Raw genomic sequence first — 15,832 nt, forward strand, 5'->3', positions numbered from 1 at the left:
AACCTACAAGTTGCCTAGTAATTTCTCGGTTCACAAACTCAGCGCCATATCCCCAAGGAGTAATTATGCGAGTGATATTAGATGAGACTAACTCAATTGTCCCACCTCACCCTTGCTACTTTTGACTATAATACAAAGGATCTTTTTTACATCTGAAGCGGGCCAAACTTTAACATCCCTTATGAGTACTCCGCCTCATCACAGTTATCCAGTTCTACGCCCATCAGTTTTCATTCCACACCAGGTGAGCGAGAGAGTGAGAGCGAGAGAGAGAAAACTCACCTGGCCTCCTTACTCACACGCCCTTCTTCGTCACTCTCTTCCCCCCTTTCCACTAGCTCGCCCCCACCCCCCTCCTCGACCGCAGTAGTCTCTCCAATTAGAGCCTCGACCCCCCTCCCCCTCTTCAAGGGCCCCCAATTCGCCGTCGGGTTCACTTGATACCTCACAACCCCCTTCACTCTATCCTTATCCTTACCAAGCCCCTCATCAAACACAATCTCGAGCGCAGTCAACCTCTCCATTTCCTCCTTCTCCTTCTCCGCCCTCCACTTCTCCCTCGCAGATCCCTCGCCATTATCCGCGTTCTCCTTTATTCCAAATTTCAAAATCTTATAACCAGCCATCGCCCCGCCCACCTTCCCCTGACCAGCCGGTTTCTGGCGGACCCACCGGCGCATGACCTCCCAGATGAGGCTCCAGGGGGCGTCAGTCTTGACGGAGGTGGGCTTGCAGTGGCTCCGCACAACGGTGTATCCGAGACGCATGAGCGCGCCGCGGAAAGCGGCCAAGGGCGGGGCCTCGCAGTGTAGGGTCCGCGCGAGGCAGTTGGTCACAAAGAAGAACGGAGAGTTCGGGAGTGTGGATTCTTGTAGAGCGGTCTGGAGCATGCCGGTTATGCGCGGGAGGGTTTGGTAGATTTCGGGCGGTTGAGCGGGGAGGGCTGAGAGGAGGTGAGTTATGAAGGTTGGAGAGTGCAAGGGGCCGGACCACATTGGGCCACCGAGCTGTGGTGGATTTAGTCGGAGGCACCGGGAGGGGGAGGAAGGGACATACATGCATAGGAAATCCGCAATCAGGGCATTCTGAACTTGTGGTTGGGGCCATCGCTAATCCGAATTTTAGATATGTTCCATCCCCGTTCTTGTTTTTCTCCTCCTTGCGCTTTCCTAGGGATTGCGTCCTCCAAGACCCGCACCCCGAATCACAATTATATACTATCATACTCGTACTTGCTAGCTTTTTAACCTCCCGCGGGCTTTTACGCACCCGCACGAACACCCTAGCATAGAAGTCTATGCTGAGACTCAACAGCGGCTCTATAGAGAACCCGTACCTTGCCGCCGTAGTTGCCGTTGCATACAGGATCAGCCGGAGACCCGCCTCGTGGCTCCACTCCCCCTTAATCGGCATCCCGCCGTACAGCGAAAAGCACTTCTCACTATAGCCCATTGAAGCCCACACCCCGGCGTCCGTGCAGGTGATGCAGAGTAGCCCCCCATCACTCACCGCCTGAACTGCTGCGTCGAGGAATGGGACTGCAGTGCCGAAGGGATCGAGGTCTATGACGTCATATTTACTAGAGGGATAGTCCCGTGACTTGTTGGCATATTCCGCTTCGCTTCGTGGTTTCGGGGGTGAGAGGACGGAGTACATATGGTGAGTTGCGTTTGCGGTTTCGACCTGGATCTTGGACAAGGCAGCATCAGGAGTGAGCGCTGGGTCGACGGTCTTTGTGGTGTGGGTTTTGTTGAAGTGGATATTGCGGCGTATGGATTGGCTGGCAGAAGGATCCAGGTCGTTCGAGGTCGTGTGGGTGACGAAGGGGATTTCGAGAGCGTAGCGGAGTGCTCGGAGGCCGGTCGCTGAGAGCGCATCCAGGATCGAAAATTTTGGCGGTATGTCCGCTTTCATTGGTCTCTCCTGCACTGTATCTCTACCCTCCTTCCTTTGATCCTGTTTTGTCTCGGGAACTACCCCCATCCCCCCGGCCCCTTCCCGTGTCCTGTCCCTAGCCGCAACCTCGCTCTCCTTCCCCCCCACATCCTCATCCCCCTTCATCTTGGCCGCCTTTTTCGCTTTCTTCTCCCTCAAAAAAACTTCCCCGAAAGCTCGGATGGCCAAAACACTCAAATCTCGATTAAATTGCTGAACTGGGTTATAGAATACCTGCCCGTCCACCAAATCATTCCCACTCTTATCCTTCTTAGCGACAAACCTCGGAAACAGCACCGTCGCCAGACCCTCCCTCACCGCAGTGCACTCAGTGCCATCTTCTAGCGTTACCGGGAATGCATGTGCGGGGGCTGGGTTCGGGGCAATGGGTCCTTGGTTGGGCGTTCGTTTCCTTTTACCCATTCTCGTGGTTGCAGCAGGTGCGGGTGTTTGGGGATGGCTGGGCAGTTTTTGACTGTGGTGGTCGGAATTAAGCAGCGTAGAGTATTTAGAGAATGCCCGGGAATGGATTTTTGCGAACCCTGTTGGGCTCAGGACACGTAGATTGAGAGAATGGGAGTGTGGACGTAATGTACTTCCCACGAGGAAGGAAGGAGTCATTCGGTGTCAGATGTTTGTCCGCAATTTGAAACAAAAAAAGAAAGTGAGGAAGGCGGGGCGGAATGCCAGGGTTAGGGTTGGGATATCACTTCCGGTTACTACGGTGCCACCGTACCTTGATTTTGCTAAAAACCGTAGCGATGATACTGCATTTGTGTCGCTGTGCTAAAAGATAGTGTCACCCTATCGGGGGTTAAACGTACGAAGGGGGTAGGGAAAAGTCTGGCGAACAAGGCGGTGCATATGGCGGTGCATATAGTGGCGCATGTGGCGGTGCATGATTCCCGGTATAATTCTGTTCTGACATAGTAATATAAAGTAAAATCATTCTATAAAAGAAAAAGAAAAAGAAAGAAAAAAGCATTAACCATTATAAACTTAAGTAGCTAACTAAAACAATTATGGCATTGCCAAATAGATTCTTATAATATATAAACATAAAATATTCTTTAATACTAACTTGTTTAACAAATACTAATATAGTTTATAATCTTATAACTAATATTGAGTAGGACCACCATTTGCATCAATAATAGCTTGAAGTCGACTTGGCATACTTCTAATCAAATCCTCCAAATAGTCTAGTGGTACAGAATCCCAAACAATTCCCACTGCCACTTTTAATAGTTCTAATGCTTCAATCTTTCTCTTCTTGTCTCCAAGTTCATATTTCATCTATCCCTAAACCTTCTCTATTAAATTTAGATTCAGAGACTGAGGAGGCCAATCCATTATCCTGTCCACTCCAACTTTTTTCCACAACAGTTAATAGCAAACCTCTGATGATCTAATGCCCAATCTTCTATTATACTTGTCTAACCATATTCTTCACAGAGAGTATGCTAGAATAATATAAGATGGCTATCATGTATTTGTTTAGTATAAGTAGCAGAATCAACAGATACCTTGCTGGAAACAAAGACCAATTCTGACTTCATCCTTCTACAAAATTCTCCCCAAGCCATTGTACCAGATCTCCCAGACTTTTCCCAATCATTAATACAGTCTGGATAATATTCTTTAGAGGTATTTTCTATAATCATAAGATAATAATTGAAGCTCATAGTAGAAAAGTATATCTTATCAGAATATAAAATTTTATAGCAGTTACGAAAGGTCCAATGCATATAAGCTTGAGCCTACTCTACTCGCTTTGATTAATTTTGTAGTAATACTTTAAATTTCTGTCCAGGCTGGGACTTGTGGTACCCGATACTAGCCATTACCTGACGAATTAGATCTGGTATACAGACGTAACTTATACTTTCTCTAATCATATCCCAACTCATATGACGAGTAGTTTGATCGTATGTTATGAATGTATATAATTGTCAGGAATGTGGCTTGGCACGGAAAAGGTTTTCACATGACTCATGATTATGAGTCATAGGTATGTTATTCCTTCATGCATAGGTCTCATTTGGATCATATGACTTGATATGTTATAATTTGTTATATTTCGCCAATGACTCGATTATGAGTCATCGGACATACGCCTGGCAAGTTTGCCTGGCAATTATGCCTTAATGGTATGCCTTGTGTATATGATATATGTTTCACACATGACCTTTTTATGGGTTATAGGTTTCACGCATGTGACCAATTGAGGTCATAGGACATGTTTATTGCATTATGACTAGTTTATTAGTTTTTGCACATGACCTAGCCATGAGGTCATGGGTTTTGCACATGTGACTACTTTGGTCATATGACTAGTTTGTTATGATTTGGTTTTGCTCATGTGACTATGATAGGTCATATGACTTAGGGCAGGAAGAGTACATTATAAGGAGGCCGGTATGGCTGAGAAGGATAGGCTCTTCAGGCTTTGTTCTAAGTACTTTCCTCGTTATTGCTTTCGCTACACCTCAGTAGTATTCCTATCATACTCAAGATAGTCTTTGATGCCCTGGATTCTCGGGGAGACATTTGAGTTCGCCTAGTAGTTCATGGGTTTCTTGGTATTGAGTTCTGTCTGTAATGGTGGTTGTGTAGCAGATCAATTGTTTGAACAGTTTCATTGCCTACTGGTTATCTTACAATGCTGGTACTTTGAGCTCTTTATTGCACTCACTCACTGGCTCCTTTTAGTAAAATGTCTTTGGCTTCATGTCTATTGTCTACTCATAGGGTTTGAGTTTAATTGAAATAATAGTACTTTGTGTTTAGAGCATTGTCCAAGTCATTCTTTGGGCCAGCTCAGGTTGGTTGCGTTTTAATAAAGTCCTTAGTTCTCACAATACAAAACAATCACAGGTTTTACTTGATAACCATCCCATGGATTTAACTTGTTGTACCAGCCACATCATTCCGCAGGTGGGCAGGGCAATATCTGCCCTACCCGACCTTATTACGTTAGGTTTCTATGGTCGGAATCCGACCTTATTTATCACCTTTCCCTTGAAGGTTTGTTCTGGTAATATATACAGTGGTTTAGTCAGGTGTCTTCTTCTCACTTCACTGAGTATAGCTTCACCCCTGAACCTTTTTACCCTCTGGGCAGCCTTTTATATTTACCTGTAATGGTGTGAGATAATTGGTTACCTGGCCTCCACATTGCCTGTATGTTCAGTTGATTCAGTGGCGGATTGTGGTTGGTAGATTCATCCATTGCAAGTGGGACCTACCTTCCATTTTTCTGATACTGTTACCTTTACTCGCCCTTTTCACTGGCATGAGTTGGGGGTGCTTCTCACCTATTGTTTGGTTTGTGCCTTTTGCCGGAGCTGTTGGAGTGTCTTCAGACGGTCCTGCCTGACAGTTCCCGGCTCAGCTCAACTTTAGTTCAGCTTGAGTTCGATGATATGGCTGGTGCCGGTGCCTTCAGGTATTGGTGCAGCCCCATTTGGTGGCTCCCAACTGTAGCTGCTGGACCCTCCTTAACTACATGGTGTCGTGAGATGGGACTCTGTTGGTGTGGCCAAGCCTAGTACCTGCCTGATGACGGCAGGTATAGGCTGTCCTATGGCTGTCGGATGCTAGATTTGTCCGATGGGCTGAGGAGGCTAGATGGGTCTTATGGCATCTAGTGTGTGGTGCTTGGGTGGTGCTAATTGGGAGGAGAGAGGCACCTACAAGCACAGGTCAGACTTATGTCAGGTTAGGCAGGATCTACTTAATTGTTTCCGGTATAGCCCTGCTGGCTTAGGTTAAGCTGCCGAGTACTGCAAAGCTTCCTGGCAGGCTGGCTCACTGATTAACACCTGTGCGGATAGTGAATTGTGACAACCTGGTTGGACTTGTTTGGCTTTTTTGGTTTAGTTGCTGGTATGGTAGTCAGAGGCAAGGAATCACAGGTGGGATGGAGGCCCCACTAGCTGTTTTGATCTGTTACCAACTCTATGTTTTTCCCTTGTTCAAGTTTTCTATTTAGTTACAGGCACCAGGTACAGGTACTCCCTGCTGATATCCTCTTTGGAGGCGATTGGCAAAGTACATTCCTAGATACGATGGCCTGGCATGCAGGCATGAGAGGAGATATATCAGTTGCATCCTCCCTGCTATGGTGTCTCCCTACCGGTTCTGATTGTTTATTGGTTTTCCACTGAAGATGAGGTTTTTGCGAGAGGGCATTTAGATTAAGTGGTAGTCTTTTTATGGCTTTAGACGAGGAACTTTGTCAGGTTGGTTTTTTGCTTGGCTTCAGCTACTCTTAGTGCTGGTTTGCTTCATAACAGGGAGACTACCAACTTGGGCTGGAGAGTGTGCTGGGTTGTTTGATAGTCTTGTCATTAGTTCTCATATGGGCAGAACACGTGAATAGCAGGTATGGGGCCGTAGACTTTGTTAGCTTGAGGATTAGTAGTATACCGGTTAGCAGTATCCCAGGGCCAGCAGCTGCTTGTTGTATGCCAGTGTTGGTAGTACGTGTTTAAATAAAATTAGATTGACATCTAAGTACTTTTCCCATATTTACATTCACCCCGTCTCAAAACTGGGTACAAGATACTTTACCTTATTTTGCTGGTAATAAGTACTTCATCTATCATTACTCGATTTTGGTTTTCATTTCGAGCAGTCAGTTAGAAGTAGCTGTTCTCGCTTAAACGGCACTTTAGTGTGAGATATCTGTGGCCTAGTCCTGGTAATCACTGAGTGTAGTCTTGGGTGAGAATAGCATCTTCAAGAGCTCCCTTCTCCACAGATTCTCTCCCCCGTTCGAGGATGTTGTTGCCTGTATATTTTGAGTCCAACTCCTCCTTATCACTTGAGACCACCTATGTAGACCTCTGTCTCATGCCCATTTCCGAAGCTGACCGTTGCCTTATACATACAACTATACAGTCCTATGTTGCACTTAAAGGTAACTTTAGTTTCCTACAGTTTCACTACTATCACAGGTATTAGAATACAGTAAACCCACTGTTTGATAAGTTAGTATGGCCAACCATCGCTGATGTGACCATTGTCAAGATAAAAGAAGTACAGGTTTTGGTGTAGAACTTCCTAATGGGGAGAGGCTGTTCAGCTACATGCAGTTGGAACAAAAACTCTACTACAGCATTCTTCATTCAGTTCAACTCTAACCTAGGTGCTAAATACTCCCCAGGCCCTGAACCCTCCTTCTCCTAAGGACTCTCAGGCAATTGTTCCCATGACCTTACTCTCTCCGGCCAAAGAAGACTCGACTACTATCACGGTCAAGGTAAGCTCTTAGTCTGTCACCTCTTCCCACACTGTGGCTGCTAAGAACAAGGTACCCAGCCTCCCCCCTTAGACCCTGCCCACAGGACTGACTCCTCCACCTCTACCTTCCTAACTGGGATGTCATCTGGTATAAGAGCTCTCTATAAGACCTCAAAGTTCAAGTTGAATGACCCTAATCATGAGGACTATAACCCTCCTGCTGCTTGTACATGCCACCATACAAGGTTGGAATTCCCTGCCAAATGGTATCCAGTACTCTCCTTGGTCCTCAATTTTTCAGGGCCATTAATGTCAATTAGGTGTTGAAGAAATAAATTGTTCCCTCACTTGCTGGCCTTCCCCTGGATGTTTACCATAAATGCCTAACTATTTCCCTCCTGTGGTGCTCCCATCAACCATCAAGGCCATACCACCTTCTCTGTCCCTACTAGTGACCCAGGATGTCCTACCCACCTTGGAGATATTGGCTTGGGATACCACCAGTGACCTGAACAATGGGTGGAACTCTGAAGTAATGGGTCTAGGCAATAGTATGCATGCCCTTTCCCTAACAGTGGCCTCATTACCCCTAGCATTTAACGAATATTGGGGAACTTCTCTTGGCAAATACTTAGAAGAATCGCTGGGAATCCAGTGCAACAGCCCAACCCCTTGTAGGTACAACTCACAGATACCCAGCCCAACATTGCCGATACTGCTTTAGCATAGACAGACTGAATCATCATAGGCATTTGTGAAATGTTGAATGCGGGTATGACCTACATCTCCAGACCCTGCACGTATAGTGTGATTAGATCCATGTTAGAAAGCCTAGAAAACCTCTGCTCTATCAATACTCAGTCCCTTCTCTCCTCAGAATTGTGGTTGATTCAGGACGATACTATCCATAATATCTAGGTTGTTATGAATCTAGGGGGTGTATTTAGTAATGAGAGACCAGAAGGCAGGGTAAACTACTGGAGAAGGGTCCACCATTTGGAATAGGCAGTTAAAGCACTGACTGACATTGTCAGCAAATAAGTAGAAGATATAAAAACCCTACAGGGTAAGATGTCTTCCTGCCGCAGCCCACCTCCTACTATACCCCAAAGTATGCCTACTGTCTCTTCAGAGGCCATACATGCCCCTGCTCCCCCCAAGAAAATAGAGACTGCTATGACGAGTTCTACTGCTCAAGTCTCCTTTATAGAGGTAATGAAATAGATGGCATACATGCCAAAATAACCCACTGCCTTATGAAAATTGGCACCACCCACCCACTCCATATCAGCAGCCTCTACCTACAAGTCCAGTAGTGGTAGCTCCTCCAGTGATTGGTAGGTAGTCCTGCGTATGGCTCGTGGTAGTGAAGGCAAGTTTGTCCACTGTGAAGAAGAGAATGGAGAAGAGGAGAAAAAGAAGGAAGGTGGGAGACATGGGAGGTACCTGAGTGGTACTGCCAGAAGGAGAAGAAAGGCTGCCAGGGTATCTGTTAGCCAGAAGGAATTGGCGACCCAGGCCAAGACTTAGGGGAAGAGGACTAACAAACAGGAATTGGTTCCAGTAACTGCGACTGCTGCTACTTCATCTGCTCTGTTTGTGCCCACTGCTATGGCTAGCATCAAGGTAGCTACAGCTCCAACATGACAAGAGTTTTGTAGAGTCCTGATGGGGCCTCCAGACCCACTCAACTGCACGCCACCACCACTACCATCATCACTGACCCTGAGTACTGAGGGAAGGCACATCATGATGTACTTTAGCACCTACAAAGAGGTTGCTCTGTCTGTGGGCATCACAGTTGAGGTAATCAGGAACTGGATTAATATTTCAACGTGCCAATAAGGACAAGATTCAAGGAACTACACTGTCAATCTGTGCTGGACACATTCGGTCCAGGATCGGATGTGCTTTCCTGATCCTGGCAGTAAGCTCTATTATAGAGCATGGTAATCGACTGGACAAGGCTAGGCTTGTTCTCCTCAATGACCTTTCCCTCCTAGAGTTCCAATTCCAGAGGAATCTGGAGAAAGTTTGAGTTTTTGTTTCCAGTGTCCTGCGTGCTGATACAGGACGAGGGTAAATCTGGAGGGTTGAAGGATACACTGGAAATGTTACCTTGGATGGCCTTCGTATTAACTTGAAGCAATCCAATACAGGTGTGATTACTATTTCTCAGCCTGATGTTATGAGCTCTATTCATGCTATGAGGCAGACCAGTACCATCAGGTACAGTATTCACTTCATAGTCGAAAGATATGAGACCATCAGGGAGTGGCTGGCTGACAGTAGAATCTGGCTACGAGGAGGTACCCGTAATATCTGGGTCTTTGAGGAGCACCAACCCCTTAAGGTATGTGGTAAGTACCTGGAGACTGGCCACATTAAGGCTACCTGTGGTCACCCCTCCCCCACTGCTGGTTCAGCTTTGCAGTACCCTTCTCCAGTCCATATATGTGTAGTAAACTTGGCTGTCCTGGAAGAGTAAGCCAGGCCTATAGGTACACCTGGAGGCAATGCTGACTATGCGATCGGATGGATCACTTTACGGGATATGAGTGGTACCCAGGTATCAAGTTGTCATCCACCTCTCCACCCTCCTTGTCTTCTAAACAGGAGGTGGCCCTACTAACAGAATCTGTCAAGAGACCAGAGCAATAGGAAGCGTTATCAAAGAAGAATAGGAGAAGGCAACACACTCGAGGAAGGTCACCTATACTTAGGCTGGTTGAGATTAGCAGTGATGAGGAGAACAACGAGTGCCCTAGCTATAAGTCAGACAAGGCCAAGTGTAAGGAACTGGAAAGTCCCTCCTCCTCCCCCATTACGGCATGTGTGATTTTGAAAACTACTGCCACCAATAAACCTAGCCAGAAAGATATGTTTTGGACTGCCTGAGATCTGATTGACAGCTACCCTTTTGCCTCTAGCCCCTGCGGCCCAAGTGGATCAGTTGAAAATCTCTTTTACTTCTTATTACAACAATGGCATTCAATGTGGGGAGAAGTAGTCAGAATCAGACAGTAGTATTTGATTTGATTTCCTTTGTTAATTTGTTCTTTGTTATTGAACCTCTGGTCCATCCTGAGAGACAACTTGTACTAATGGATATTAATGGGTGGGATTTAGTTTCCTTTGTTAAGGAGTCAAGTGTTTGAGCATTTGTTCAGTCCCATATTTGTTGGATGTTTAAAATAGTTTAGCATAGGGAAGAAAGTACCCACATTACTTATTGAGAAGGTGTAAAGAGGATACTTGCAGGAGTCATCTTTCGGCTTTACTACACTAATGACCAGCTTATTGGGTAGCTGGACGAGCTCCGGGAACCGGACATCATATTTGGTGATTTTTATGCCAGACATCAGATCTGGGATCTCAATACAGACCAGAACAACATAGGCGGACAGTCGCTACACCAGTGGTTCATAACCCTAGCCCGCGATATGAATATAGTTCTCCTAATAGTGTTGACCTTCCAAGATATTTCCAGAATCAACTTTTACCTGCACCGAGTACCATACATTCAACACTGGTACCTAGATGCTGCTGGCTATAAGTGTAGTGCTCAAGCACTCAAATTGACTATTAACCTCCCTGACAATATGATGTATCGGAGGCTGGCTGGGAAAAAAACAGTCTGAGAAAAGATTGAGAAGCAGTTGGATGCCCAACAAGAGGTAGGAGATAAGGAGTTGTAGGAGAGAGTGTGACTTGTAGTGGATGCACTCTCACGGGCCTCCGTTGGCAGAGTTCAGTGCGAGTGAAGGATACCAGAGTTGGAGAAGATGAGGTTGGATGTGGCTTGGCTATGGCAGTTCTGAAAGCAAAAGATAGAACAAGTAGAGGACTACAAGCTGTTCAGGTTTGTTTACCACGCTTGCCTATTAACGGCAAGGTTTACGCATATCAGGTTCAAGATAGCTGAAAGGCAGGATCCAGATATCTTCAAACTAGTACAGAGGTTGGAAGCTAAGTGAATTGTTCCTTCGATGCCCCACCGAGACAGGTCTTATACTACTACGTCATTCCGATATCAGTTACCTGATCGTAAAACAGTTGTCCACTGGAGACCCCACACCCTAGGTGGATTCCACAGTCGATATAGAAAGTGCTCCGGAGATGGAAATTGCCCTTACCAGATCCTCCACAAATATGGGTCCGGGTAAGAATGATATTGGCTATCTCTTTCTCCCGTTTTGGAGGCAAAGGGACCTGATAACATTGCGACATCTTGTGGATATTATGGACTGGCATCAGGCCGAGGTGGTCCTCATACCTAAACTCGACAAACTAAGGTATGATATTGCCAAGGTATGGAGAATGATACATCTATTCTCAACACTGGTAAAGGTAGCAGAGCGTATGGTGTTGCTAAGGTTGGCTGCTTGTCTTAACCTGGAAAAAATGCAGTTTAGTTCTCGCGGAAAATGTAGGGTTCATGATGTCATGACAGTAGTCTTCAAATTTCTGTACCACAATGAAGCCTATAAGTGGCAGATCCTGTCTATAGACATCAAAGGAAGATTTGACAATATTACTACTGGCCTCCTGACAGATTTCTTGGTGGCTCAGGGATATCTCTCGAACCTGTATCAATGGGTTAAGATGTAGTCATCTTGATGATTAGTACGTTTTCATTTTAACAGATGTATCTTACAAGTCTACCATGTCAAAAAAGGTGTGCCTCTGGGTTCACTACTTTCTCCCAACCTCTTTAGTGCCTATATAGTAGATATATTTCAGTTACAAATACGATACTCTCCTTGTATTTATTATCTGGTGGCCTCTTATATTGATAATCGGTTTATCATGGTGGCAGTGAAGTCTTGTAATGCTGCCTGATATCAGGGAAGAGAAACATTCACAGACTGCACTTGTATAGCTAGGGCCAGGAGTCTGGAGTTTGGTGCTCACAAAATCCAGTCGATTGGGTTTAGTGATAGGATATGGAAAGGAACAGGGCTGTTAAGAGAGAGGATTTCACCTGCTGAGGACTTGCATGTTCTTAGTTATAGGTTTAATGTATTTCTTAACTTTTCTTCTCTTGTAAGATATTGGTTGAAAAGGAGGTTGGGTGTTATGAGAAAGATTTTGGCATTGGGAAAGAGTTTTAGGAGTGTTGAGAAACAGGGTGTATAGGAGACTTACTGCTTGGTGCAGGCAGTCTACCTTCTGACAGTCTACTATAAACTTGAGCTTGTAACCAAGCACAGGTCATATCTGAAGGAGATTCAGGTCTAGGTCAACGACTGCCTCAGCTCGGTGTTTCGATCCTGTATAAAGCTGACAGATAACATACTGTCAGCTGAGTTTGGGATGCCACCAGTTGCCATTCAAGGCAGATACCTACAGCAGAGGTATTATAGCTGGTTCATTAACGGTCGGTATTACGACCAACATCCTTGGTTAAGTAAGATACAGCTGGATTAGAAGGAGGAATGTATAGTGGCATATCGGCAGACATAAGATCAAGAACTCACCAGCTACCATATGGTTTCAATGAGGGGGGGCGAGGCAGTGATGGCTATTTGTGGCTGTCAGTGCCCTCTGACATGGCCAGGATATGGTAAAGAGACATCTGGTTTATGTGTTTTTAGACTGCATTCTGGTCCTCAGCCTGGTTGACAACCCGTTTTCCGATGGTAACTCGGCTGAGTTGTGGGAGGTCAAGGTGCCACTGTTTAGCTCCTTCTTTCACATTAGTCTTGGTTAGGTCCCTGGTCACATGGGCCTCGCCGGTAACAAAATAGTTAACCTGAAGGCTAAGGCCTATGTGGGACATCCTTTGCAACCGCTGCTTGGGAATGGGGTCAGATTCGGGATCAGACACATGATGCTTGCTTGAGAGGTACAGAAGGAAGAATGGGGGTCATGGCATGACAGGGAAGGACACGGATATTATGCTCATGAACCTAAGGCATTCAACACCTCTATGGCCTTACCTGTGTTAATGCCTACATTTTGTTATGAATTCACAGTAGGACAGGCTTGGTTGGCCATGACAGCTGTAATGGCAATGAAGATAGTCACCACTAGACTGAGTGCCTCCACTATGCTAGAGGGAATGCCGATAACAGAAATCTTTATATGGATTTAACAGTCTCGAGGTAGACATCCATGTGGGTGAACCATAGATAGTTGGACCTGGGAATTGATCATCACATTAAGGGAGTGGATGGGAGTTGTTGGTAGCAGGTAACTCTATTGATAGTACACACATGATGGAAAGAAGCCGCAGGATTGCAATAGTAGAAACCTGATACCCTGTATCCTGTACAAGAGGAAACAAGATGGCAACAGAGGAGTTCTGCCAGGAACCGTGACCATGCTGAAGAAGTGGTTCTTTTTACAGGCCCAGCGACCTTGTAACTGTCCTTGTGGTGGTGTAACTATTTCTACCGTGGTTATTACAAAATCCACTATCTTCGCTAAACATTTTTAGAAATAGCCTCAATGCTACCAGACTTGTTATGATCATTTTTGGGATGCTCAACACCAGTAATGGGATAGGTTAGACCTAGTAACAAGGACGTCAGTAGAGTTATGATGGGCAAAGGTCAACGAGTGATTGAAGGTACCCCACTGCTCCTTTTTTGTAGCTTGGTTTTAGTGGGAGGTTATCTCGATCTTGGGCTTTACTATAAGAGGATGGTGGGCTGTTAGGATAGATTGTATGTTTCTTTTGTTAAGTATGTGGGCCAGATTGTATTGGAAGCAGATACAAGTGAGGGTATGTGATGGGAGTTGGATAGTGAGGAAGGAAGATGTATAAATCCAGGGCAATGCTAGTTGTCGCAAGCATCCATGAGCCTACTGATAGAGTAATTTTTGGATTTATATTTAGGAGGAGTGGTCAGGAGGTGGAATGGTCCACAGTAGTATATTTTAAATAGTTTGCTTTTATGGAGCATAGGGGAGACTAGTTGTATACCAGTATTAGTGGTACTGGTATAAATAAGATTAGATTAAATTCTAAGTACTTTTCCAATTTATTATTATAACAAATATAAAACTCCTTTACACTCTTTATCATTATCACAACCTTAATTACTATTACGACAAGAAGACTCTATACAAGATAGAGTTAGAGAAGGCTTACAATAGGTGTTACAGGTTGAAGACAACAGTATTATTCTATCGTAATGTAGGCATAAGTCTCAGAGCTATTGTACAACTGAAGAAGAAGAGAAGCATCATTTCGCATCACCAAGAACAAACTATCCAAAGCGGGATTGTTAGAGTAATCCATTCTTTTCAGCCTTACCAAAAACTGGTAGTTGTTAAGTATTGTTTGTTGACAAAATTAATTGTGATTTAATAATCGGTAGCAACTACCCCTGTTCATCACCCTGCACTCTCAACAGTACCTAAAATAATTACTCTTAGTCAACTAAGAGGAAACCATTGTGCTCAATTCTTTTTTTCAACAAACTATGCCTCCTATTCTATGCAGTCATACTAAAAAACCTATTCAATTCAGACATCTCTCTGACTTTACCAGAGGGAGGATTTCCAGGTTATATGACCTTCAGATAAGATATCAGTAAATTTTCCATTACCTTAATATCTCCTACACTATGAGACATAATTGGCAAGAGATATCAAGAGGACAAGGAGAGTAAGGATAGAGGAAGACATCCTAAAAATACCAAGTTAGAGGATGATGCTATAGTGGAGGGAGGTTTTTAAAATTTACCATACTACCTATTCTGACATTGCTGAACAAGTTGCTTCCAATGTTTCTAGTAGGATAGTAAGGAGGAAGAATGGAAAAAAACATCTTAAGAAATTGGATAGCAATAGAAAAAGTTTATTTGGATGAGGACTTAGCTAAGGGAGGTTGAAATGGGCAATTACTTCCAAGGAATTGGAACACAGAAAATTGGAGGAAGAAGGAAAATGGGAGGAAATAGGTGACTTTTGGAAATTGGAGGGGAAAAAAAAAAAAATTGGGTTTTTCGAAACCCATAATAAAAAAAAAAAAAAATTTTTTTGAACCCAAAACCTAAAAAAGAGGGAGGAAAGGGAATAGAAAATTATTTAGCGGGTTTTTTTTTTTATAGCCAAAATTTATGGTTTTTTTTTTTTGCCCCTTTTTTTTTGGAAGTATATTAATTAAAAAACCATTTTAAATTAAGAATTTTTTTTTGGTCTTTCCCAGGAGGGGGGTTTCCCCGGGTTTTTGGACCTTTCAAATAAGATTTTCAGTTAATTTTCCCTTCCCTTAATTTTTCCTCCCTTTTGGGACCAAATTGCAAGAGGATTTCCAGAGGCCAAGGGGAATAGGAATAGAGGGAGCCTTCTCAAAAATTCCCAGTTAGGGGGTGATGCTATAGGGAGGAAAGTTTTTAAAAATTACCTTATACCCTTTTTTACCATGCCGAAACAAGTTGTTCCCAATGTTTCTAGTTGGATAGTAGGGAGAAGACTTGAAAAAAAGCATCTTAGAAAGTGGATTGCATAAGAGAGAGTTTATTTGGATGAGGATCTAGCTTAAGAGAGGGTGGAATGGGCATTAGCTCATAGGAATTGGACAACAGAGATGTGGAGAAGGAAGGAAAGTGGAGGAATGAGGTAGCTGTGGAAATGAGAGGAGGAAAGAGGAGAAAATGGGTTTTCAGATACCCATATCAGAAATAGAATAAGAATT

At 44.4% G+C, this 15,832-nt stretch overlaps 1 protein-coding gene across 1 annotated transcript; it reads right to left on the bottom strand.

Moving 5' to 3' along the window:
• Nucleotides 1-278: 278 nt before the first annotated feature.
• On the bottom strand, nucleotides 279-2,556 carry GSTUM_00001907001 (uncharacterized protein; the record flags this gene model as incomplete). The annotated part of the gene is made up of 4 exons (XM_002839105.1): nucleotides 279-1,007; nucleotides 1,057-1,599; nucleotides 1,684-1,923; nucleotides 2,044-2,556. 4 exons carry the CDS (start codon nucleotides 2,554-2,556, stop codon nucleotides 279-281), a joined length of 2,025 nt encoding a protein of 674 aa, XP_002839151.1.
• Between the last annotated feature and the right edge of the window lie 13,276 nt (nucleotides 2,557-15,832).

Source organism: Tuber melanosporum, assembly GCF_000151645.1.
Source record: "Tuber melanosporum whole genome shotgun sequence assembly, scaffold_309, strain Mel28".
NCBI classification, from domain to species: domain Eukaryota; kingdom Fungi; phylum Ascomycota; class Pezizomycetes; order Pezizales; family Tuberaceae; genus Tuber; species Tuber melanosporum.